This window comes from Myotis nattereri, assembly GCF_964212035.1.
Source record: "Myotis nattereri genome assembly, chromosome: 5".
NCBI lineage: Eukaryota > Metazoa > Chordata > Mammalia > Chiroptera > Vespertilionidae > Myotis > Myotis nattereri.
Window position 1 is genome coordinate 96,015,103 of NC_138080.1, and position 27,465 is coordinate 96,042,567.

Below are 27,465 nucleotides of genomic sequence, written 5' to 3' on the forward strand. Positions count from 1 at the left end.
TGATTCAATGGTTCTGAAGTGGTGTTAAAAATGTGTACTTTTTTAAAAAAGTTCTCCAGATGCTCTGGTGCAGAGCTGAGTCTGCTATCACTGGTGTAGATTTCAAAGAACTGGCCCTTTTTCAAGCAAAAAACTTTGTCATCTACAGGTCATTTTAAACAGAGATCAAGATATAAACCCAGCTGGAGAGGGGGGGAAAAAAGTCTCCTAAAAACAAAACACTTTATAATAATAATCATCACAGGGGGAAAAAACATAGTTATCTTCAAATTTAAATTTATTAAGACATTCAGCTATGTCTGTCAGTCTACATCCAAATTTGCTACTAAAAATAAAATAAAGTCACAACCCACATTAGGAATACCAAGTCTGAAAAACATTCTGAACCAAGCCTATTGTATAAATAAATGACTAGTTTCTTTTCATATCAAAATTCCCATAAAAAATTGTATCCCCCCCCCCAGGTCTACCTGTAGCCATGATGAATGTAAAAATTTAAATATGACACATCCTTATCAAAGAAAAGGTGCAAAGTCTATTAACAGCTTTAAAAGTGGCATTTGCAGTGTGATCATACAGCTATGTACTCATTCCCAAGTGCAAATATTGCCATAACTTAACACTGTTGATTCAGTTGCAAGAACTAAACATTACACAGGATTGAAAAGTACACAAGGCCTCTATCAGTGCCCTAAAGCCCTTCCCACTTCGGTCTCCCACACTAACGTGGACTCCAAAGTGTTCATTAGAGTTTTAGATTACTTCACACAGCCAACAGTGTACGATATATTAACAAAAGTTTCATATACACAAAATATTGAGGACTCCATCAGAAAGTTCATGAGTCTCAGGTTACGTGAATGTACCTGAGGCCAAATGCCCACCCGCCCCTCCCCGAAAGCACATACAAAGTATGAGCATGTTTCAATCTCTGGATACAATTAATGCTTTTATATCTTTGATTTCAATCAGTGCTGTACAAAACTCAATAATTACCAGACTGAGTTCCAATGAGCTGAGGGAAAAGGGGGTGGAGAAAGGGGCTGGTCACTACTCATATTCTGTAACAAAAAGGATCCTGTCCCATAGAAAGTGAAACGTCGGTTCCATTCTGCCTGCCTCTTCCCAGACTGTCCTTATGTTGTCTTCCTTTCTTTAGCCCCTTTCAAACACTCAAATCTGATTTTATTTATCCCTTACAAATCAGGACAGTTTCTGAAGTTGCTGAGGTTAAATTTCCTTGGCAAACCTCTACAAACATCAGCATAGGATCTATAAGTACATTTTGATTAGCATACATTGCAAAATTTCTCCCACAATGTCAAGGGCATTGAAAGCAGGTGGTCTCCACTGAGAGTAAGTACTTCCTGGATTAGATCCTTGGAATGTCAAATTTCCCACCTAATCATCCCATATATTTGTTTCTCAAATCTGGGCACAAATTCCATCGGAGTTCGCCTCCCCGCCAGCACACACAGCGTTACTCCTGCTGCTTTTCTTCTGGGTTGACCTCAGCAGCACGTGCTTCATCTTTTGCACCAAGAAGCTATTCCATGGGCTCATAAGTCCCTTCCTGGCTACCTGATCTGCTGGCAATGCACTCATTATTGTCTCTGGAACCTTCTTCCATTCCGGTCCCTCGAGGATGCTCTTGGTCTGGGGGTGCAGTCCCTTCCTGACGCACAGCGTTATCCTCGGCTCCAGCACGCGGTTGTGGAGCCGGCTGGGTCCCTTCCTGACGCACAGCGTTTTCCTCGGCGCCAGCACGCGGTTGTGGAGCCGGCTGGGTCCCTTCCTGACACACAGCGTTTTCCTCGGCTCCAGCACGAGGTTGTGGAGCCGGCTGGGTCCCTTCCTGACGTACAGCGTTTTGCTCGGCTCCAGCACGAGGTTGTGGAGCCGGCTCAGTCCCTGACCCTGGGAACTGGGAAGAGTTTTTGAGGTGGCAGTGGCACAGGGGGCAGGTCTCCTGGACATACAGCCACTTCTTCAGACAGCCTGCGTGGAAGAAATGACTGCAAGGTGTGATCACAGCAGACTTCATGTCCTAATGGGGGATAAAGATACTTCATAAGTGTTTATTATCTACAATCTTTGATGATATCCCCAAAAGTTATAGTTGCCATTTTCCCCTACAATTCCCCAAAGAAAATTTGTAACACAGATCTTAGGTTAAAACTCATTTTATATTTTAGTAATAATCCTCTTGCCATCAGAGAACCCCCCCCCCCCCGCCCCCACATTACAAATAATTCAAGAACCACTGGCTAAATGATTTTTTAAAATAAGTAAAAGCCAAAAACGAGGAAGAAATGGCCTCTTTACTGGTTTCTGCCTTGTATGAAATGCGAGGATTACAGAACTGTAGAAAGCAGTAGAATTACTGGGTCTCCATCAGGTATGGCACAAGTATAATCAGAACCTCAGAAAATGTGATGAAGACAGGGCTTTTCCACAGTTGAACAGATTATTCCATGATGAGATTATTGGCAAGGAGACAAAATCAGCCACAAAATACCAGGGTACTGGCAAGGATATAACAATTTCCATTTCAACGTGTATATCCAATTTTTAAGATACGGTCGTATAAGCCGAGCCAGTGTTTCTCACCTTGCATCAGAACTGCCCAGAGCGCTGGTTAACCATGCATATGCGTGGGACAGAAGCTGACAACTGAAGATGGCGTTCACAAACCTAGTTACAACAAGCCACCTGCGTGACTTTTATGCACATTCAAGTTCAATAACCACTGGCATACGAAGTGGTAGACTTTGCATTAATATTCCTCGCTTAAGCTGTATTTGGGGAGGGAAGACTGAGGACATGAAGTTTAAATTTAAGATTGTAATTTGGTGAACTGACCATTAGGGTTATTTATAGTCCCAAAACGAGGAATTTCTAGAAATCCCTTGTCAAGAGCTGGTAACACCTGGGAGTCAACTATTAAGCAGAAAGCCATCCAAGGAAATGCAGCCAGCTTGGAAGTTAAGCAATTTGACTTCCATTTTCTGTGTGGCACCAGCAGGTAGTTCAAGCACCTCAAAAAAAGTGATGTGACATCAGGAAATAGAAAGAGGACTCAAATCCCAGCACTGGCATATTTATACACAGCCTGGCCACTGGAGCTGCTGTGCCCTGAATCTGTCACTGCTGGGCTCTGTCCTGCACATGACAAGGTGCTGAGCACCAAGGAGCCAGAACTAAAACAGAGACCACTTAACTCGGGGAACCTACACTATACGCCAAGTCCTCTCAAATGCAAAAACAACCCAAAAAACAGTATTTTGCTAGTACCCAAAAGTGTGTTCTAATAACAATAAAGCGTGGTACATAAATGCCTTTTACTCTTAAGAAAAAAATTCTATGTAGATGGTCTAGCAGCCGTGGAGGGAGGATGTTTTCTGTGTCCTCACTGACACTCTGCGGCTTTATCACGGGCCACACTCACCACACTCCAAGAGTGACTTTAGAGCAGGGTGGGGAGTCTTTTTCCTGCCAAGGGTCATTTGAATATTTATAGCATTACCTGGGGGCCATACAAAATTATCAACTTAAAAATTAGCCTGCTATATTTGGTCAAACATTTAATTAACTCACCCCTAAGGCCTTGGCAGGGCCAGACCAAATGATTTCACAGGCCTTATACGGCCCTCGGGCTGGATGTTCCCCACCCCTGCTTTACACGTACAGCTTCTGCTGCTGCCCATCATTGCTGTCCACACACCCAACAGTACCGCTGAGCTGTAAAAGCTGCTACTCAATCACCCCTTTGCACAGGTGACTGGTGACTAAACTCTAGGCCTGTTTTTTTGTTGTTATATTTTCAAGCTGATTTAAATAGCATCTTTAGATCTTTAATAGAAGGTAATCATCAGCAATACATGGCACATGTGCCAAAGGTAGGCCAATGCAATGGGACACCAACGGGTTGCCTCTACCATATGTGCCCACCCCACCCACACACACAGACTTGTAACCATCGCAAATATCCACCACAGGTAGCACATACTCTCTCCACCCATGGAAAGTAAAGGAACACTTCTTCCCCACCCTGGGAATACCAGAAGAGAAAGAGTTGATTCTTGGCACACCACTTTTCAGAAGTTGCTGACTCCTGAGTTACCGTATATATTTGATAGTGCATATATGTGTGTGTAAATGAACTGAGTAAAATACACCTGACCTGTTTTTCCTTTATTTATGGGTGAGCAATAATGTTGAAAATAACAATATATTAGAATTTGAGGAACTAAATTAAAAACTTAAATTTAAAAATAAAATGGAAATATTTTATCATGTCTAATCATTTCTGAGGCCCAGGTTCTTTGTACCCAGGAGATAATTCTGCCTGGGAATTGAACTTGAATCTGGATAATGTAGTTAATGTCCCAAGGGAAACACCAAAGGATACAGTATGACCCACCCATATGGATTCTTACTGTGTGACTTACCTGATAACAGATGGCACAAATATCATTGTGTTTCTCAAGCTGCTCTTTCGTTGCGAGAGGTAATGATTTAATCTTATTCACAGCATCCCTGCGGAGAAGAAAGCTCTTCCACCCCAGCTGGGCCCGAAGCCACACATTGTAGTAGGAATGGATGAAGATGATCATTGAGCCCATTACTGTCCACTCTCCAAAGATGGTCTCCGAGACGCCATAGGCCACCACACAAAGCGCCACAAGAAACTCCAGCAGGCGGTAAGTGCCATTCACATAGTAGATGACATCATCCATATTTTCTACTGGCTCTTTTCTGAATTCCTCAACCATAAATAAGACATAAATAAAAAGTGTTCCCAGAACCTGAAAGAAAAAGCATGTACATTAAAACAAAATCTGATCACTGTGAAAGGTTTTCCATAGACGTTAAACATTAACAAATTCCCAATACTTCTGGATGCCATATTAATATCTAGAGACAGTGGCATAATTAAAATGTGGGTGAGTGATCTCAGTAATCCAGGTATTAGATACCAAAAAGCCATACCCTGAGACACAACTTTCCTAAAACAGTTCTAATTAGTAATTAGTTTTCTCTGGCTCTTTCCTTCCTCCCTAGGTCACCAAAATCCATAAAAATTCTATCTAAATTTTCCTCAGTCTGTAGTCATACATGTTCCTCCACTTTGAAAGAACTGTTACTTCTACAAGGAACAGTGAATAAATCTTTATTGCCAGTGCTACCTTTCCTTTTACTTCCTATGGATCAGGCAGCAAAGATCCACCTTCGAGTTACAATAAGCTTACCATTTTCAGGGCAATACTGTGTGTGTGTGTGTGTGTGTGTGTGTGTGTGTGTGTGTGTGTAATACACACGTCATGTATTTATAAACATCATGAAACTGGGTATTTATTTCTGAATGGTATTTACCAAAAAAAAAAAAAAAGTGCTTCAAACAAGTGTTAAAATCTTTTAATATTTTGTAATTACTTCAATATATGATTTACATAACAGCTCTGTATCATATCATTTTGAAAAAGAGAAAGTACAAAGTTTAATTACCTTGATAAAACAGAATAGTGACAAGACAGCCTAGTATTTTAATAAGCTTACTTACCTTCAACTCCTATGCTCAAATAAATGTCACATATCTTAGTAAAGAAGGTGGGAAGTAATCACCTACATAGGCCACATATTATCATGAATTCTTAAAAAGTTTTAGTTATTATACAAAGTTAATAACTTTGGCTTACCTGAAGAGAGGTAAGAATGCTGCTAGAAATAATGATAAGAAGCCAAAAATCCATGTGGAAAAACTGGCAAATCATGTAGGCCATATAAGCGGGAAATATCAGTAAAAATAAACAAAGGCTCACAGCACGGAAGTGTTTCCATAAACTCCTAGAGAAAGAAAGGTATTCTTTTAAAGTGCCTGTTACCTAGTAACACAACCATTACATTCCCAGCTAACAGGTATTTGTCATGCTTCTCTTTACAAATACCGCCCTGAGCACCCTTCACCAGCCGGTCACTGCACTAAAGGTCAGGGCAGGACATGGCTTGGGCCCGGTGTCCACCTGACTCGTTTCTTTTCTCTTACTCTCCACACTCAGCCACTGCCAGGCATCATCAATTCTTTTTTTTCTCAACAGTTTGCTTTCATTTTCAGTCCCAGTCCTAGTTATCTGAAAGCAATTTCAGGCTTTCGTAGCATTAAACCTTAACAATTTTAACAGTAACTTGCATGAAGTTATATGCCATCACCATCCCCTCTCCCGGCCCACTCCACTGTGATGAAAATCTCGGCTCCCGTGAGTGCAGGGTTAGTGAGAGGAATGCTCTCTGATGACAGGTAGATTAATCCTCACATGTGCTGAGGTTGGAGGAAAAACTGATGCAAGACTACTAGCTGCTCTTCCTCCCCAGTGACCTATCTTGGACACCGCCAGCCAGACTAAGCTTCTTAAGGCTCTACTAGAATAATATGCAAAGAGCTTTAAATTTATATCTAATTTTTGTGTTTATACATATATACACAAACATATTATCTCCTTATTTAAGCAGTTAAAATTCAATAAAAATTTTATGGCAGTAGAATTATGTTTTTCTTTCTCTTGCCCAAACTTTCTATAGGATTATCTTAATCTTATTGACATAATGCTTCATTAATACTAAAGAATATTGCCAGACAAAATAGTACTTAAATCAAAAACAATCCAATTAAAGTGGCTATTAACTGAGTTCACTATTGAGTTAAACATCTTAAATGTTTCTAAGACACCTTAGAAGGGTTTCTTATCTGGGGATAAAAAGATAAACCTGATGAACAATAATTAAAATGCTAACTTGGAATGTTTTCAAAATCTGCTGTTGAAATTCTATCTCCCAAAACACTGCCTGCTCCCTTACTCATTAAACACTATCAAATAAGCAATAAAAGCAGGTATTTCAATAATCAATAATCAGTGTAGACTGATGCTGAAAAAAAAAGTGGCACTGAATTTTAAGCAATTCCTTATAGAATGTCCTTGTATAAACTACAGTAAGTCAAAATAGTATCTTACAGAGCTAAATTAATGACTTTTATTCCTTAAACTTTCTGTTATATGAGATGAACATGAATCCAGCCATCAATTTTATCTGGTACCATAAGATGCCGAGATTCCCCAATGCAACCTTAGTAAGTTGCAACTGTCTAAAAGGCCATCAGATGAGGTTGTTACTCCATAAATGCCTTTCTCTGATTGCCTCCAGTCTTTTTCTTTCGTTTACATTTCTCTCAATGCTTTCTCTCCTTCAGCATTACACGGAATAAAATAATGTATTAATTGCTGTATTTACTAAAATAAATTTTATGCTCTATGTTCATTTTAAAACTGGACAATTATAAAAGTATTAAATTTCTCTGAAGAAAAGTTTATTTGTAATAAATGGCCTTTGATATGACTTTTAATTTTAACTGTAGGAATCTTGAGAGAGAAAATAAACAACAGAAAAGTCAGCCATATTAAAACAATTAAAATGTAAGTTTCTTCACTTAAATTAATACCAATTATTCATCCATTTTCTGCCTGTAAACATTACCCAAATCTTCAGACAACAAACTCATGTAAAGCACACTACAAAAACTTCTCTTGGGAAGTTTCTTACTTGTCTCTAGATGCTCCCAGCGCCAAAACAATTGGATCTGCAATCTCCAGCATAGACTGTAGGATAGAAGCTACAACAATGAAAAGGATAATACTGAGCAGGAATGCCCGGTGCACCACCTGCAGCTCGATGAGACCCGTCTGCACCGCCAGGATTAACAGCGTAACTCCTTCTGTCATACCCCTAAAAAGCATACAATTTCAGAAAAATAATCAGAATCTCATTTAATTCCAACAGAAAATAATCTAAAGGCTCAGTCTGTTGTTACGTATCTGTGATCGTAAGACAAAAAAAACAACAAACATAATCAGAATATTTACTTATCATATAAAATCAATGTAATAATAGACAGTCATAATGAATCAGTATGAAACATAATAGCTATTTCTTGAACATACACTCAAGAGAAAACAAGCAACTTCTGGGATAAATAAATGTTCTAACTAGAGTTTGGTAATGATCAAAATACATCTACCATTCTTAGATATCCACAGAATTACACATATTTACAGCATGAGACATAAACAAATAAAACCTATCTGGAGAAAAATTTGCTAATAAATTTAAAATGAACATACCCTTCAACTCAATAAACTTAACGCAAATAATTTTTCCTACGAATGTATTATAAAAGTTATGTATCAAAGAAAATATAGTGAATGATGGAATATGTTATATGACATTATGGGAATACAATCAGCAAAATTGAGACTCTGAAAAATGAAGTAGGACTGCTGGTATCTTCAATAAATAAAATGAAAGAAAATAATACAGAGATAGTAGGGACCTAAATATTTAAAGACTTAAGAGACATATCAAACAATTGCAATATGGTCTTATTTGGATCTTGAGTTGACCAAACAAAATGTTTAAAACATTTTAGATTATTAGGAAAATCTGAACACCAACTGGGTATTTGATGTCAAGGAACTCTTTTGTTAGGAATAAACATTCTATTATAGTTATGTTTTTTTCAAAAGCTTAATAGACAAAAATATTTATGGGTGAAAGTATATTATATCTGGGATTTACTCCATACAAATGCAGCCAGGGTTTTATGGAGGAGGGGACGGGATGGGTGAAGTTGATAAGGACATGCGTGACACAAGACTGTACTTGAGAGTTTATTTCAACTCCTCTCTCAGCTTTGTTGGTTTGAAATTTGCCTAATTAAGGGTTTAAAAACAAGAGAGACATATATAAAGATACTCATAACAGCATTACTTTTTAACAGCAAAAAAAATAAGATAGGGGAGAAACCAAGATGGCGGCATAGGTAAACACCTGCAATTGCTGCCTCGCACAACCAGTTCAAAAATACTCCTAAAAGACAAAACGGACATCACCCAGAATCACAGGAAGGCTGGCTGAGTGGAAATTCTACAACTAGAAGGAAAGAGAAAAGCACACTGAGACTCAGAGGAAGTGCGGAAGTAAAGTGCAGAGGTATGGAGGCGCACGCGGAAAGGGCTGGCAACTGAGGACGTGGTTGTCTTTTTCAATCGGGAGGGAGACACACGCTCCAGACTGAACTAAAATCCAGTTCCGGGTGAGTCTCTGGGGACCCAGACTCATACGGGGAGAAACTGGACTGTCTGGCAGCAGGCAGACCTCGAGGGCGGCATTCTCTCAAGAGGTGCTTTCAGCGATTACCGGGACACTGAGACGGGGCCTCTTAAGGCAGGGCTGAGGATCAGCCATAGCTGTTTGCTCTGCCCTGTTGATTCCCTGAGACCCTGCCCTACCCAAGCTGTGTGCAGAGGCTTTTGCATATGAATGGCCTGGCCCTTTGCAATCTAAAATTACCTAACAAACTGCAGCTGGGTCAGAACATCCAAAAGAAGGCCCAAGGCCCCACAAGCAGCTTGCATTGGTTCACAGCTGGGCCTCATCTGGGCACCCACAAACCCCAAACAAGGAAAAGGAATCTGTAGATCTCTCCATAGCACCTGCTGGGTAGCTTCAGGCAGAGGCTAAATTAGCACCTCCTTAGATCCAAGAGCCAGTGTACCCAGTGGTCAGAGTGGGACCATCCAGATTACAACTCCTCAGATCCATAAGGGACACACTCAGGGGGCAGTCTCAGTGAGCACCAAAGCCCCACTGAAGCAAGTCTTGCCCCAGAAGGGTGTTTCCAGCACAGAAGTTCTCCCACCATAGACACAGCTGATTCTCACAGCCAATTGGCCTGGAGGTCAATTATTCCCAGTGATAACTACATCAAGGCTTAACTACAAGACTGTGCACACAGCCCACAAAGGGGTGCACCAAAAGTGTCCACCTCAGGTAATTGGGGAGGCTGAGCCACTGGGCCCAATAGGACACCTAGCACAGAAAGCCACTCTATCAACACAGGGAAGCAGCCAAAATGCGGAGACAGAGAAACAGGTCACAAGTGACAAAAATGGAGGAAGGCAAACTACTTGGATACAGAGTTCAAAACCACAGTTATAAGGTTTTCCAAGAATTTTCTAGAAACTGCCGATAAATTTAGTGAGACCCTCAAAAAATCTAGTGAGACCCTCAAGGTTTTGAAAAAGGATCAACTAGAAATTAAGCATACACTGACTGAAATAAAGAATATTATACAGAGATTCAACAGCAGACTACAGGATCGCAAGAATCAAGTCAAAGATTTGAAATACGAAGAAGCAAAAAACAACCAACTGAAAAAGCAAAAAGAAAAAAGAATCCAAAAATATGAAGATAGCATAAGGAGCCTCTGGGACAACTTCAAGCGTACCACCATCCGAATTATAGGGGTGCCAGAAGAAGAGAGAGAGCAAGATACTGAAAACCTATTTGAAGAAATAATGACAGAAAACTTCCCCTACCTGGTGAAAGAAATAGACGTACAAGTCCAGGAAGCACAGAGAACCCCAATCAAAAGGAATCCAAAGAGGACCACACCAAGACACATGACTGAGGGTGGCGCCGCAACCTCCCCATCGACCCTGCCTTGAGTGTGACAGGGGACGGTGTCCCAACTCCCCAATCGGCCCTGCTCTGAGCCCGACCAGGGGCTGCACCTAGGGATTGGGCCTGCCCTCTGCCACCCGGGAGCAGGCCTAAGCCAGCAGGTCGTTATCTCCTGAGGGGTCCCAGACTGCGGGAGGGCACAGGCCGGGCTGAGGGACCCCCCCTCCCCCCCAAGTGCACAAATTTTTGTGCACCGGGCCTCTAGTATTATAATAACTATGTATGGTATCAGATGGGTACTAGATTTATTGGGGTGCTTCATTCATAACACAGATAAATGTCTAATCACTATGTTGTACTCCTGAAACGAATATAATATTGTATGTCAACTGTAATTGAAAAATATATTTTTTTAAAAAGGGTAGAAGGGGAAAATATTTTTAAAAAAATTTTAAAGTAACCATCTATAGCTGTTATGCTTGGGGAGAGGAAATGGAAAGTAGGAGGAGGAAGGTATCACTTTCCATTTTGTACTTTTTGAATACTATAAATTGTCAATTTACACATGAGTTATTTTTCTTTCTTGTCCTCCCCCCTTTTTTCCCATCACAAAGGTGTTGGCTGGACCTGGCAGGAAGATTATGGAACACAGGTTTTTAAATTTTCTGTAATAAAAACATAATATATACTCCCCCCAAAATTTCCCCAAATTTACAAGGTATTCACTATCTACTAATTCTAAAATAATCCATAAAAATTTAGTTTAAGAAGAGATTATATAAACTTATATAAGTGAAACCACGAAACTCCTATATTTAAATATACATCATGACACGTTCTAGAAACAGGGTTTCCCAATACCTGATCTTAGTAATTTAATAACCACTAGATTAACTATTATGCATTCTCATTAATGTAAACTTTGATTAGTATCAAAATTATGTTCAAACATTAAAAAAACTTTATCAAATACAGGAATCCGATTTTAAAATAAGCAGGCAAAAATCTCTAAAACAAATTTAGAAAAGGAAGGCATCCAATATACATTATGTACACAGAATGAAAATCACCCTTTACACATAGAAATTTATTTTTTCATAGTATTTTAACCCAAATGGTGCAACCATTAAAAAAAAAACCTCAAAATTCCATTTCCTCTATAATGCATCAACAAATATTTATCATTACTTCTTCAAGTTATAGATAAGATTTAAATGACTAGAGATATTCAGAGTAGAGAACTTACCGATTCATGGCAGGATCATTCATGAAAGCTCGATAGCCCTGCAAGTAAAACTTGCAGAGTGTCAAGACACCCAAGGCAACAAAAGAAACCGTGAAGACCAAACCCAAAAGAGAATAAGGAGTGCTGCAGCATTCAGCAATACTAGAAGAAAAGGGGAAATAGTGGCAGATAAAAATTTTCTATTTGGAATAAAAACATCTTCAACTTTTAAATAACCACCAAACTTGACCTAATCCTCATTAATTAAAACACTCCAAACTAAAATTTCAGATGTCATCTCCTAAACACCTTATTAATCATTTAAATCTGTTCTTATTATCCTAATCTACATTTTCTTACCCATTTGGCAAATGCACATTTAGTACACAGCACCATATCTGAAACAGAGTCTTAATTTTTATTTACCTAAGATCTCCTTCAAATGCATCATCTCCTTAATACTCCCAGGACTTACAGCTTGTTCAAACTTTAAGAAACACATCATTAACATATTGGTGATATTCAAAAGAAACATGTATGGTTGTCCACTGTTCCTTCTGAAAAATGTTGGCTGTTCAAATTATTCTGACTGTACCGTGACTGTGGTTACTAGTCAAAACTCCTTATTTGGCCAAACTGCTACGGGGCAGGGTCTACGTTGGCTTTGACGTCCCTCGCCTCACTTCAACGTCTTCCATACTGTCGGTGCTTTAAAATAAACTTATTTAGGCTTAGTTTAATTTAATTTAGGTTTAGATCAATTCATTTTATTTTGGGTTATTTTTAAAGCAAGTCCAAGAATATAGCTCAAGACCATTTAACATACTTTTAATATTGATATTTAACATTAAAGTTTGCTATGAATATCACAAGGAAAACTGAAAAACCTTACAGTAAAGCTTGGAAACACTTTCATATTTTATGGAAATACACTCACTGCTTTCATTGAACATATTAGGTATTAACTTATAAGTATTTTGAAATATATGTATTATGTACCAATAATTTGGATTTAGCATTTACACAGCATCTGAGAAATGTTTAAAGCCCTGTATCTTCAGGTTTGCATTTCATTTGGATACATGAGGAGTTTATCCAGGAGAATCACATCTGTCCTTTATTAGGTAGCTCCATGCTTCTGCTACATAGGTATCCTTCCTACACTACTGCTTACTAGCTAATTTTTATAGGAAAATAGATCTAATTTTATGCAGACCAATGTACCTTCTAGTGAGAAAAAAATGTCTGGTTTTATGTTAGGAATAAAAATACCTATCAATTCTAGTGGCTGATAGCTAAAAGAATAAATGTTATATGGCATTCTTACAAATCTAATTTCTGAAATGTTTGACATTTTTCTTAGAGAAATTATTATATAACACATTTAAACAAATTGTCCAGTAATTTAAAACATAGGAAAATCATGGCTGAAAATAACACTAAAAGTTTTATCTTATTCTCACTAGAAAATCTGAAAATTTTAATGAAGGTCCATATTATTCCTATATCTACATTTAGAGTAATCTTTTACACCCAAAGAAGGGTGATTTAATTACATTTTCAGGAGGAGCACATTCGTCTTCCCTTACTTAAGAAAAGAATGTGGTACTATCTTTCAAAAGATACCAAAGAAAACAAGAGGTTTCAACCTTGCTTTGGGGAAGTGAAAGAGTTTGGGAAATTTATAAAATTTTTTCTTCCCCTCTCTCTTCAATGAGACATTTTATTAATTTTAGTTTCTATTTTTCTAGCTGCAAAAGAAGCCTCTGTTTGTTTTTCAGTTTGTGTATGCTTTTTGGTTGGTTTGTTTAGTCCGGGTGTTCTGATAAAGTTGCAACCCTCCTTTTTGTAAGTAAGTTTTGTGGTGTTTTTTGGCAAGGCAACACACAAATATAACTTGGCACACACTAGCATCAAGAAGGCCAAAAAATAATGCTTGCAGAGATATAAGTTGAGCAAATAACCATATGGGAACTTGTCTATTAAAAACCAAATAAAAGCATTCTTATTTTGAGGATCAATCTATCCTATGTATAAAAAAAAGAACAGAGAGAAAAATTAGTTTGGCAATATATCTAAAGCTCATCTAAAATCTCAGTGTTATTTTCTGACTTTGTAATTAAGTCCAAACTCATTCACAGCTTACTGATTGTTGAGCCTATTACACTATGCTATACTACATTTGATTGTGCTTTACAATGAACAGCAATCTAGTTTAAAACACAGTCATATTTAGGTTATTATTCTAACCACAGGATTTTAATCTCTCTCATTAAATCCAGTTACTTTTTACATTATTTTAAAATTCTGCATAAAATCTCCATTATTTTACACTGAAGATAACAGCAGTAAAACTTAGTTAATAATGGGCTATTAAAATGTGTTTGATACCAATTTATTGCATGTTTATAGAAGCCACTTATCAATTAAAAGTGTTATTTTCAGAAAGTACAAAATCTGACTTAGTACCAATAAGTTTACTTTACTTTTTTGTTAACATAGGTACTGCCCTATGACATTTTTATTAATACTTAACTTTGTGTAACATGTTCGATCTTAACAAGTAACATGCTCCTTAAGGACCGTAAATTTGTCTTAAACTTCTCATTCCTTGTACCACTTAGTACACAGTGTTCCATCATTTTGGATGGCTAGGAAACAATGGTTCTATCAACTAAAACTCAAGACTTTTATCCACCTGTATTTACTTTCCAGAAGGACAGTTTCATTCTTGCCTTTTAAGGCGACAGTGAGCCAGGGAACAAAGATGTGTACCCACGTGCTAGATTCTGAGCGCTCGAGATTCCAACTCCAAGTGGGAAAATGGCAAATGTGGATCTAGCATAAGCGCACAGCAAAGACTATGAAGTGAGAAAAGACCCTAAGGACTTTTTTTCATACTAAACCTTAAAAACCAAGTCTCGGTATTCTTTGGGGTTTAGTAGTAAAGTACTGTAATATACCCATTTCACTAATTATTTGACTCTATCTCAATAATGAAGCAAAACATTAAAAATAATGAGGCATAGGGCCCTAGCTGGTTTGGATCAGTGGATAGAGCATCAGCCTGTGGACTGAAGGGTCCCACGTTCGATTCCCAGTCAGGACACATGCCTGGGTTCCGGGCTCGATCGCCAGTAGGGGGCGTGCAGGAGGCAGCGGATCAATGATTCTCTCTCATCATTGATGTTTCTATTTCTCTCTCCCTCTCCCTACCTCTCTAAAATCAATACAAATATATTTAAAATGATAACAGTAAAAATAATGATGATAATGGGACATAGTGAAAGCGCATAGGTAAGCCACAGGGTTTGAAGTCAGATGGGGTTTCAGCGTCAGCACTGCTTCTTTCCACAGTACCACCTGGGTGACTTGGTACAGTGTCCTCAGCTATAAAATGATAATAAGAACAAAGGCACCAGCATCACCAGACCTGGACAGCCACTGAATGAAAATCCTATCTTAGTTAAATATGAAGTACTATAATATGAATGATAAAAGTTAATTTGCAAAACTTACTGCTCCTAGCTCAGTGTTCTCTCCCTAGGTATAGGCAGTATCAGACGCTCATATTAGTTACCTTGTCAAGAAAAGGAAAAGCAGCCTTTCCCGCGACGCAGGCTGATCTCGAGTACTAAAGTAGGAGTAAATCTGAAGAGCAAACAAGACGAGCCAGAAAACCATGAAAAGTACAGGGACCACCAGTTGATTCCACAGGGACATTCCCAAGGCTAGAAGGCCATATACCTCCACAACCTGAAAAAGAAAATAAATAGGAAAACATCTCACCTTGTATCACACATCAATAAACAATCCTATATAATAAAAACCTAATATGCTGAGTGTCCATTTGACCAGTCGCTGTGATGCACACTGACCACCATGGGGCAGACGCTCCGACCGGTAGGTTAGCTTGCTGCTGGGGTCCAGCTGACCCGACCTGGGCGAGACAGGCCAGACATGTCCTGGAGCCTTCCCACGACCCCTCCCCGGCCCTAACTGTGTCAGGCCAAGGGACCCCACTGGTGTATTTATCCATGCACCGGGCCTCTAGTTTTAAATGTAAGAGTTTATTCTAAAGTACTACAGATAAAAATTGAATCACTTTTATTGCAAGATGGTTTCAAATAAATTCCTTTAAAGTCACTCTACACATACAGTTAGCCAATAGCATGTTTTTAAAAATTTGTTGATTTCTGCATTATTAACACTTCACACACACTTATCAAATAGAAAAGTAAATTGCCCTGATAGTTCAGGGATAAAGTTATGTGCAGAGTAAAACTACATCAAGGGCAATACCAGGAGACTTGCTAAACGTACTCTTATCTAATCAAAATGATCAGGACTAGCACGATTAATGCAATATTGCTTGAAGGACTAGGGAAAAATGAAATATACAAGGAAGCATTTTTCAGGTTTTATTCAGGAATGTCAACAATGAGAAATAGTTCGATGGAAGACAGAATAATCACTGGAGAGATTTACTTTATCGTGAAGCAAAGGTAATTAGTGAGTTTGTCCCCCCAGGAAATCAGCAAGTTTTTTCCTTTGCTCCTACTGTGTATTTATCAAGCAACATTTCTCAATTTGGCTTGTTAAGTACATTAACATCAAGAAACAAGGTATACCTAAAAAAAAAACACAAAAAAAACCCCCAGGCAGGCAGGCTACATGCTCTAACCTAAGCAGTCAACTGTTCTTGCTGGAACTCTCAATGTGATTCTTCAATAAATTATAAAGATCTTAAAATACATGTGGTTGCAAGTTGTTCTGGTTTCTAATTAGTATCTCTTCAGGTAGGTAAAGATTTTTAAGTATTAAGTTAAAATACACTCACTTGCAGGGTATTCTAAATTTAACTTTTTTTCATCTGTACCAGTAAATCCAATGCTTTTTCTAAAAACTAGTAAAAAATTAACCTCTCTTTCCCCAATTTGAAAATATTGGAGGGAGGGAGCGGGAGGAGGAAATTGCTCAACTAGCTGTAAAATTATTATTAGCAGCAAACTGATCACTGAGAGAGGTAGAGTAATCTTTCTCCTTTCCATTCAAGGAACAGATCACTAAAAAACCTGCCAATTTTCACTTCTTGCCCATCAAATTCTTTCTAGGTCAGCCCAGCTGGTGTAGTTCAGTGGTTGAGCTTTGACCCACAAACCAAGAGGTCCAGGCTCAATCCCCAGTAGGGGGGTGTACAGGAGGCAGTCGATCAATGATGTTTCTCTATCACTGATGTTTCTCACTCTATCCCTCTCCCTTCCTCTCTCTCTAAAAATCAATAAAAACATATTTTTTTAAAAACCTTTAAAAAATTCCTTCCAGGTCATGAACTCCATACTTATAATGTGTTTTCAACTGCCACACTAAGTGATGCATGAATCTTATGGCAATCAACTCCTTGACACTGAAAATGTCATTGAAACATGACACTGAAAATGAAGACTTTGTCCTTATGGAGATTAATTAAAGTGTCCATTAATACTTACTCAATGTCTACTGTTTCTTACAAAATAAGACAGCTCCACGCGACTGAATTCAAAGAAGAAAATATAAAATTAAATTGGTCATTCTCTCTCTGAAGACAACAGCAACCCTTCCCCTTGAAGCAACTTTTCATGGAGAGACCGAAAATAACCTCATCTCTGGAAGATCTACTTTCAGGAATCACTCAACATTGTGTAAGATGAAGAAAGAAGGAAGTTCGGGCTAAAGTCAAGAGCATGGAAAATTTTTCTCTGGGAAATCTGCCCCTGGGCCACAACACAAAAGCCTGCTTCACTTAGTATGTTTGGATAATCTGAGAGCTTCCTGTACCTTAAGGTCATATACACACAGTCAAGAGAAGAGAATGCCCATTTCAACACTCTCTTTTTATACCAAGGTCAGTTTTAAGCTCTCTCTCTCTCTCTCTCTCTCTCTCTCTCTCTCTCTCTCTCTCTATATATATATATATATATATATACATATATATATATATATATATATATATATATATATATAGACTAGAGGCCCAGTGCACAGGTTCGTGCACCGGTGGGGTTCCTCGGCCTGGCTTGCGGGGATGGGGCTGAAACCAGCTCTCTGACATCTCCCGAGGGGGTCCCGGATTGTAAGAGGGTGGTTCTCAGGTGATGCACCCCGGAATCAGGTTCCCTCCTCTCTGGTTCCGGGTGTGTCACCAGAGAACCGGAGCTGCCAAGTCACCACAGCTAGGTAGCTCCTGCATTGAGCATCTGCCCCCTCGTGGTCAGTGTGCATCATAGCTACTAGTCAGAGTGTCTGCCCCCTGGTGGTCATTGCACATCATAGGTACTGGTTGAATGGTCAGACAGTCACTTAGGCTTTTATATATATAGATACTGCAATTTCTCAATGATATCAAATAGAAATATTTATCTCCTGCATATCTACTGTTTGTATCTAGGAATAATGTTTTAGAGCAAAGTCAGAAAAAAGTAGGAGACAGAAGCATGTTATATTAGCAAGTCAGTTCAAGTACTAAACGAAATCCATCATCATGTTACAGTCCAAAACTATTTAACTTCTCAATTTAAGCAAATTAGGCAAACATACAGGGAAAACTGCAGTTACAGTAGGACTATAATCAGGGGGAAAAACAGGATCTGACCTCCAGTATGTATTAACTGTCTTCATTACAACAATTAATACATACTAAACATTCTCTGCCTGGCACTGAACTCATTTGAATCTCATGGCAATCCTCTGAATTAAGTACAACTGCTATTATCAGCTCCATTTTACAGATAAGCAAAGTTAAGTGGCTATCCCCAGATTACACAGCTAGTCAACAGCAGCACCAGAGTAAAAACCCAGAGAAATCACTCTCCTTTAGTGCCTTTCAATGGCACATCCCAACAAAGAATCTCAGATGTTCCTAATTGGGTTGAAAATAGTTGCTATCTTGAAACCATCAAACAGGTTACCATGATCAGGACTGTGAAAAAAAAGTGAACTAAATCTTTAATATATATAATACTTATGTAGAGTTTTATCTACCTGTGTGGTTGTCAGTCTTACCTGAACCAATTCTCTGTATGCAGACTTAGCAAGGTTATAAGGTACCAAAAGATTAGACCCAAGAAAATAGAGAACTTCTAATCCAGTAAAAATCATAGCGAATTTGTTGATGATAACAATGGTCTCCAGAGGAACCAGGCAGAGTCGTGCTAGCAGAGGAAGCATGTGGGCGGAAAAGAGCCAAATCTGCTTCGTTTTCATGACACAGGAGCATAAAGTACACACCACCAACTGACCTAAAGGGGGAGAAGGCATTTAATTTTGAGATTTGGTGTCCACAAAGTAAAAACAAAATCCCCTGTCCATAAGGACGATGACACAGCTTTTGAAGAAGCCTAATTAAGATCACTTAGACCAAGCATGTCAAACTCAAACTCAAAGGCTAACATGGGCCAAATAAACAAGGTATGTGGCCTGCAGGTGCGAGTTTGACATGCTTGACTTAGACCAATTTTAACTTCATCTGACCGTAAATACATATTCACATGGTCCATGGATTTTGAGCAGCAATTCCCTAGGATTTGAAAAAAGCAGCACAAATATTCACTGGTCTTCATCCCATTCCAGATGGCATGTGTAATATGGAGAAAGTTTCTAAAATGTCTAATTCAATAGTATAATTCAGTTACTGCTATTATACATATAGCTCCTTTTACAAAGGTGCTCAATATTTAACTCTCCTGGTCTGCAGGGGGAAATATAAATCCAAGAGGAACAGTTACCTGTCCAAGATCATGCTGTGACAACATTTATTCTGAAGTTTTTGATCTTTAATTGCTTTTACAGGACCATAACAAAAGCCTTCTCAAATGACTCAATAATTAAAGTTAAAACTGAAAAGCTGAGGCAAGGAATTCTCAAAGAGGATTATGCATAATCATTATAGAAAATTTAGGAAATATAGAGAAGTGAAAAGGAAAAAAAATCCCAGTCTCTTATAATTTTATCACCCAAAAGTAGCACAGCTAATGTCTTGGTTCCATTAAATGAAGTACTATATATAAAGCCTTAGCATTGTATTTGAAAGCTAGTAAGTGCTCAACAAAAGTTAGTTATCTATATTGTTACCTTTTCAGATTTATGCCATGCATATGAATATACATGGATGTTTTATGTAAAGGAAATGTTTAGTGTACATAATCCTATGTAATAAAGAGGTGATATGCAAATTAGCCCTCACACCATCACAAGATGGCTGCACCCACAGTGGAGGCAGGGTTCCCATAACGAGCTGTAATGAGCAAGTGATCAGCAGGGACCTGAGGCTGCGCCCCCGCCCGGTGGGGCTTGATGGGGGTGGGGCCGACCGGGTCTGGATCTCGCCCAATGGGGGTGGGGCCAGCCAGGTCTGGGCCTCGCATGATTTAGAGGCACGTGTGGGTGGGTGGGGACTTGACTCTGAGTCCCGTGGCACACCCCAGACTGATAGAAGGAAGATTTTCATATACATTTTACTAATTTTCTTTCATCTCTGACATTTCTATTATTAAGGGCAAATAGCAATATTAAAAAATTTCCTCTAATTAATTCCCTGTTAATGTGCATGAATTTCATGCACCGGGCCACTAGTATTTTATAATCAGCTCCTGTTATTTAATACATATTCATATATCTCTCCACACTAATAAAAATATATACCTTTTGTTGTTGTTGCAGTATGGTATATTACATTGAATGTATATGACATAATATTAGCATTTGGCTGTTTTTAAATATTTCATAATTATAAAAAGTTTTGCATATTTATGAGATACTTGGTGCACATTTCCTAATATTTTCTTAGACTCAATTCCTAAAAGTGGGATTACAGAGCTACAAGAAACATTTTTAAGACTTTTGACATACACTACCCAATTGCCCTGCAAAAACAAAACACCCAGTATACAGAGTGCGCATTTTCCCACTGACTTGCCAAAGTGAAAGTAATTTAAGGAAGAGAAGAGCAAAGAATATTTTCTAAGTTTTTTAAAAATTCTATTTTGTTGATAACCAGTAGCACTGATATTACCAATAAGTATATAAAAATTTGCAATTATTTGTTGAAATTCTTATTCATGCTTTCTGCCCATTCATCTACTTGAATATGTAGTCTTCTATTGTTTGATTAAGATATTAATCTAGTTTGCCATATGAATGTATTTCCAAATGTGTCCCCTGTCTGACTATTTTAACACACTTCGTACCGCTCAGAATTTTCTCGTGTTTCGCGCACCATCTGTTAAGGCCCGCTCACGAGTGTTCTCGTTTTTCACGCCCATGGAAAAAGGAGCGAATCTAGATACTTATGTAAATTTTGTTTGGTCCCTCTTCATAGAGGAAAATGTTTTACGCAGTACCATACGTTAAAAAAGTACTAGGAACTTTAATTGTTTAATTGTTTTTGTAAATAAAAATGTTATAATTGTTGAAAAACAACACCTAAAGTGCATTATGATGATTTAAATAACATGCAGTTTGCCCAAAAACATGCGGTCCCTGGCGTATGTCTTAGAGATTTCTATGCGGTACACAATGTGTAAATAACATTTTGCTCCTATTAGTGTATGTTTTTATTGTAAAGAGTCAAACCTATCAGTCTTTTCTTTAATGGTTTCCATCTTTGCTGCCATGGTTAATTACATGGTTCCTCCCACTCAAGAGCATACAGAGCCCTGGACAATGTGGCTCAGTAGGTTGGAGCATTATCCCATATACCAAAAGGTTCAATTCCTGGTCAGGGCACATACCCAGGTTGTGCCCCGCCCCCCCTTCCAAAGCAATAAAAACATATCCTCAGGTAAGAATTTTTTTAAAAAGGTATCTAAAAGTCCCAGAGCACCCCCCCTCCAAAAAAATTATCATTTAATCAAATTATCTTCCTTCTTGCCAATGAAAAGCAAAACAATGCTCTGGGATTTTTGTTTGTGTTCCATTCATATTACTATTAGAAGAATACAAAAATGGCAAATTTTTACACAAAACCAAATGTTTATTATGAACCTACTTGCTATAAAACATGTGGTATTTTCTCCCACAGAGTATTAATTTTAGCCTTTAAAGAAGTGATATTCATATAATGTGAAAAACATTCATAAAGGCATAAAAAAAAAAGAGGAAAACCCGTAACAATAAAAAACCCAGAAGAGAGGCCACCAAGTGAGACAGGCCAACACTGTATTAGAGAGGAAACAGAGCTATGAGGCCGCATGGTTTCAGCCAGGCCACGACGCGTCCCCGCCCAGGAGGAAGGCTGAAGTTTGCTCTGGAGAGGCTGAACAGACTCCTAAACAGCCCAGGGCATGTGAGGTGCCCAAAAGAAAAGAGGGGATTAAAATAAAAATCTGCACCTCAAAAGGTGATCTCTCTCGATCTCCAAACACTGCCACCATGTTTGCTGCCACCCAGTTCTAGTCACAGAAGGGACAGAAAGACTCCCCTTTAGGGAAAATGACCAGACTTATGCCATGCACATGGATATACACAGATGTTTTACGTAAAGGAAATGTGTGAAGCTTACATATTTTACAATCAGCTCTAAGTAAGAAGACCTACAAATACACTTAAAGCAGCCAGTCCCACTTGAACACCTACTGTGTTCACACCAACTGCTAAGCCCTAAAGCAAGCATGTCAAGCTCTCAGCCGGCGGAGAGTTTAAGTCACCAACTTAATAACTCACTGTAAAACAAATGATCTGCCAAGAACTACAGGTATTTAAGTAAAAACGTATAACTTAATTAGCCTCAGCTGGGACCTAGCATCAGTATTCATAATTAAAAAAAAAATAACCAGGTGTTTCCAGTCCAGGTTTGAGAAACATTGATGTCTCGTGAAAGACAAAGACCAAAACAAACAGAAAAAAAGATTTCAGAGGAAATGGAACAAAAGAAAGCTTCAAAGAGATAACACATCCTATATAATAAAAGGGTGATATGCAAATTGACCCTAACAGCAGAACGACTGGGAATAAATGGTCACTATGACACACACTGACCACCAGGGGGCAGATGCTCAATGCAGGAGCTGTCCCCTGGTGGTCAGTGCGCCCCCACAGGGGAAGCTCTACTCAGCCACAAGCCAGGCTGATGGCTGCCAGTACAGCAGTGGTGGTGGGAGCCTCTCCCGCCTTCTCAGCAGCACTAAGGATGTCTGACTGCAGCTTAGGTGTGCTCCCCGCTGGCAAGTGGACATCCCCCGAGGGCTACCGGGCTGCCAGAGGGATGTCTGACTGCCAGCTTGGGCCCGATCCCCCAGAGAGTGGGCCTAAGCCAGCAGGTGGACATCCTCTGAGGGGTCCCAGACTGCAAGAGGGCAAAGGCCAGGCTGAGGGACCACCCCCCCGAGTGCACAAATTTTTGTGCAATGGGCCTCTAGTTTAAGAAATAAAAAAAACTGTCCTGCCTTAGCCCGGTGGTCAGCAAACTGCGGCTTGCCAGCCACATGCGGCTCTTTGGCCCCTTGAGTGTGGCCACAAAGTTTCAATCGCACTGTACGTGTGCGCCCGCACGTGGTATTTTGTGGAAGAGCCACACTCAAGGGGCCACAGTTTGCCAACCACTGCCCTAGCTGGTTTGGCTCAGTGCATAGAGCATTGTCCTGGGAGACTGAAGGGTCCCAGGTTTGATTCCAGTCAAGGGTTTGATCCCCAGTACCTCAATGATCCTCTCCTATCACTGATGTTCCCATCTCTCTCTCTCTCTCTCCTTTCCTCTCTGAAGTCAATAAAAATATATTTAAAAAGAAAAAAAGACTGTCATAGTACAAAGAAGTATTCATTAAAAACAAGCTCCTAGATATCAAAAATATGTAACAAGAAAATGCAATAAAAGTGTTGGAAGGTAAATTGAGAAATTTCAGAAAGACAAAAAGAAAGGAAAAAAAGAAAAACAGAACGATAAGAAAGTTATGGGCTCAATGTAGGATAAATCTTAGCCAATTAACAGAATTTCCAGAAAAGGATAAAAGAGAAAACAGCAGGAACAACACCTGATTGGAGAGAAGTACAGGACAGAGCTGATTTTCATCATAAAATTGTAGTATTTCCTCACTTTTAAGGAAATGCTTTAATACTAGGAAAGATTAGGAATTCTCTTTCTGGCAAAGCTTACTTCCACTGTGCTCATAGCTATGACCCTTAATTTCCTTGTTCAGAATGGTAACTTCCTTTAAGCTCTGAACATTCCCACAAGCCTACACGAGCACTCAGCGCTCAGCTCTGGACAACAGGCTTCACTTATCTTCTTTCATAGAAGAATATGACTCATGTGCTATGATTCTAAGAGCAGATTCCTCCCCCTACTTAGATGGAAGAAGGAGTCAATTCTTGGAAATCTCTTCAGTAGCTCCAAAAGAACAGGAAGTTGTTTATTAACACTGATAAGATTGAATAAATAAAAATCTCAACATACTTTTTAGATTTCTGAATTCCACTATTAGAAATATCTCCAAGAAATCTGCAACCCTAATAAATGATAGCACATTCAAATTACTTAGTTTTTCATTAAAAGCTCATTAATGAAATGGAAGGAAAGAAGTAGAGAGTTACTTTAAAATCAAAGTCAGAAGAAAACATGCTACTTATTAATAGTGTATGGATTTTGCTTTATTTCTAATTAATTGAATCTTATTTGAGTATACTGACTATTATAACCACTGAAAGGAACAATTTAAGAAAATGTTTCAGATTTATACTAAATTGTAGCTATCACAGAATAAGAGAGAATAATTTATAAGCTTTCTAACCTACCAAATATCCTCACACTTGAATGTTACCTTTACTGAATACACCAACTCAGGATATACTCATAAAGCAACATTATCTTTGTCTCCTACTGTCTTTTAAAACCCATTCTGAAGATTAGTGTACTCCTATCCCTAAAGTAAGTCCCATAACTTTTTATCTTAATTTTTGCAGTCTCAATCTGATAATAACTACAATGGAAACTGATTTAAAGTTGAGGCTTTCCCTTTACTCTGGCCCAGGCCTATGAGACTATAGGTAGAAAACCAGCTTTGTAAGAAGGTCCACAATGGAGCAGGTATGGCAAGATTCTACCCCTTTCTTTGCCAGCGCCATCTCCCTCTCTTCTGATTTACCCAGGATAGAAAAAAGGTAGGGAAAGAGAGGGAGGGAAGTAGGAAATTCTTACTCAAGTGTACTGGTGCTCCCTGGAATTGGGGGAATTTAAAACTGATTTTTCTCCTGGGCAATTACTTGGGTTCTTTTGAGATTGTCCCCATCACTATGGATCTCATCTGCAGTACCCCTGAGGGTTGCTATGTACCTTCTTCTGGCTGTTTTTTGGTTTTTTCCTCAACTCCTGGGAATCTTGGAAGTTCAATCCCTATTGGGGGTCTTATCATTCTTCTAGAGAGCCCTCCTGGAAGGACTAAGAAAACCCCTCCACCCAGGCCATAGGAAGCGAACATCCTTTGCCTAAACAGATTAGGAGATGCAGGGAACCCCACAGTCATTCTAACTCCACAGTCAGAAAACTCAACAGCCAGCCACTCCATTGTTGGCCTTTATATCAGATTAGAATTATAATATGAGGCATATATGTAATTTTTAATTTACATATGTGCCAACTCTATGGGAATTTAAGCCTCATTTTAGAAAGTTAAAAATAACAGGCAAAATTAACAATATATTTTATTTAACACTAGTGGCCCAGTGCACGAAATTTGTGCATGGGGGGAGGGTGTCCCTCAGCCCAGCCTGCAACCTCTCCAATCTGGAACCCCTTGGGGGGGGAAGGGGGAGGGGATAAACCAGCAGCCGGACATCCCCCTCGCAATCTGGGACCGCTGGCTCCTAACCGCTCACCTGCCTGCCTGCCTGATCGCCCCTAACCACTCTGCCAACCAGCCTGCTCTCCCCCAACTGACCCCCCACCGGCCTTCTCACCCTCAACTGCCCACCCTTGTTGGACTGATTGCCCCCAACTGCCCCCCCCCGCCAGCCTGCTTGCCCCAAACTGCACCCCCCTGCTGGCCTGCTCACCCCCAACTGCCCCCACTGCCAGCCTGCTTGCTGCCTACCGCCCCTCCTGCCGGCCTGCTCACCCTCTACTGCCCCCCTTGTCGGCCTGCTTGTCCCCAACTGGCTCCCCCCTGCTGGCCTGCTCACCCCCTACTGCCCCCCCCCCGCCAGCCTGCTTGGCCCAAACTGACACCCCCCCTGCTGGCCTGCTCACCTCCAACTGCCCCCCCTTGCTGGCTGATTGCCCCCAACTGTCCCCCTGCAGGCCTGGTCCCCCCCCAACTGGTCCCCCCCCGCCGGCCTACTCACCCCCAACTGGCCACCCCTGCTGACCTGCTCAGCCCCGCAACTTCCCCCACCGCTGGCCTGCTCACCCCCAACTTCCCCCACCGCTGGCCTGATCACCTCCAACTGCCCTCCCCTCCTGGCCTGATCACTCCTAGCCCCGCTCTCCAGCCAGGCTTGGCTTCCAGCCAGCTCTCTGGCTGGCTCCGTGGCTCCAGCCAGCGCTGCCATCTTTGTCACATCAATTTGCATATTCCCTCCTTACTGGCTGTGGGTGCCACCATATTTATCATGGTGTGATGGTTAATTTGCATATTACTCTTTTATTAGATAGGATAACATATCCCAAATATACAGATATTCAAATCTACATTAAAAAATTAAGGACACATTTTACATCCTTTCTGTACAAGGTCTTCGAAACTGGATGTGTGTTTTATACTTGTATATCTGAATGTGCACTAGCCACATTTCAAGTGCTCAGTGGCCACATGCAGCTAGTTTTGGATGACGCAGCTTTAGATTTTGCAGACTTGGGTCAGACACTAGTCCATAGTATCACATCCCCCTTCCCCCCAAGCCACTGAAGACATGTGACACTCTAAATCAGGGGTGGGGAACCTTTTTACTGCCAAGGGCCATTTGAATATTTATAACATCACTCTGGGGCCATACAAAATTATCAACTTAAAAATTAGCCTGCTTGCCCTAGCCGGTTTGGCTCAGGGGATAGAGCATTGACCTGCGGACTGAAGGGTCCTGAGTTCAGTTCTAGTCAAGGGCACATGCCAGGGTTGCAGGCTCGATCCCCTGTAGGGGGTGTGCAGGAGACAGCCAATCAATGATTCTCTCTGATCCTTGATGTTTCTCTCTCTCTCTCCCTCTCCCTTCCTCTCACAATTCAATACAAATATATTAATAATAATAGTTAAAAAAAGAAACCCTCCTTCAATCTCCAACAGTGGACTTTTAACACTTGCATGGGTGAGGTTAAGAGCCACAAACAGGTTTTCTCTCACTTCTTTTTATGCAACTCTGGTTCCTCACTTTACACAGTATCTATATTGTTTTGGGGCCTTAGCCAACACTTCTACTTTTACATTTTGTTACCTGAATTATTTCAATCATGTCTCAAGTTCTTAAAGTTTCTGGCAATTTATTTTTGGCTATAAGGTGATGGCTTTCAACAGTAATAAATAACTTTTAACACATTATACATTTCATTTTAATCTTACAAAGTCATAATTAGCTTTATTAATCTTCCCAAATACTCAAAATACCACTAAAAAGCACAAACAACTATAGGCAATGTATGATTATAAACACATAAAATAAAAAGCACTGATGCAAGGGGAGAAGGGACTAAGAAAAGAGAACATTTACCAATGGCTGTAGTTTGAAAGAGTCCCTGAGTTTTGTTTGTTTGTTTCTGGTAGTAA

General features: G+C 39.7%; 1 protein-coding gene across 1 annotated transcript in view; it reads right to left on the reverse strand.

The window, feature by feature from the left end:
• Window positions 1–258: 258 nt before the first annotated feature.
• Window positions 259–27,465, reverse strand: part of RNF145 (ring finger protein 145) — a 46,750-nt gene continuing 19,543 nt past the window's right edge. The window contains exons 5-11 of the mRNA XM_081093143.1: window positions 18,782–19,017; window positions 15,321–15,496; window positions 11,762–11,902; window positions 7,597–7,779; window positions 5,700–5,847; window positions 4,452–4,808; window positions 259–2,047 (exon numbers count right to left, since the gene is read on the reverse strand). Of these exons, the coding sequence (XP_080949269.1) occupies window positions 1,547–2,047; window positions 4,452–4,808; window positions 5,700–5,847; window positions 7,597–7,779; window positions 11,762–11,902; window positions 15,321–15,496; window positions 18,782–19,017 (1,742 nt within the window). The 3' untranslated portion in view covers window positions 259–1,546. The remainder of the gene's footprint in view (window positions 2,048–4,451; window positions 4,809–5,699; window positions 5,848–7,596; window positions 7,780–11,761; window positions 11,903–15,320; window positions 15,497–18,781; window positions 19,018–27,465) is intronic.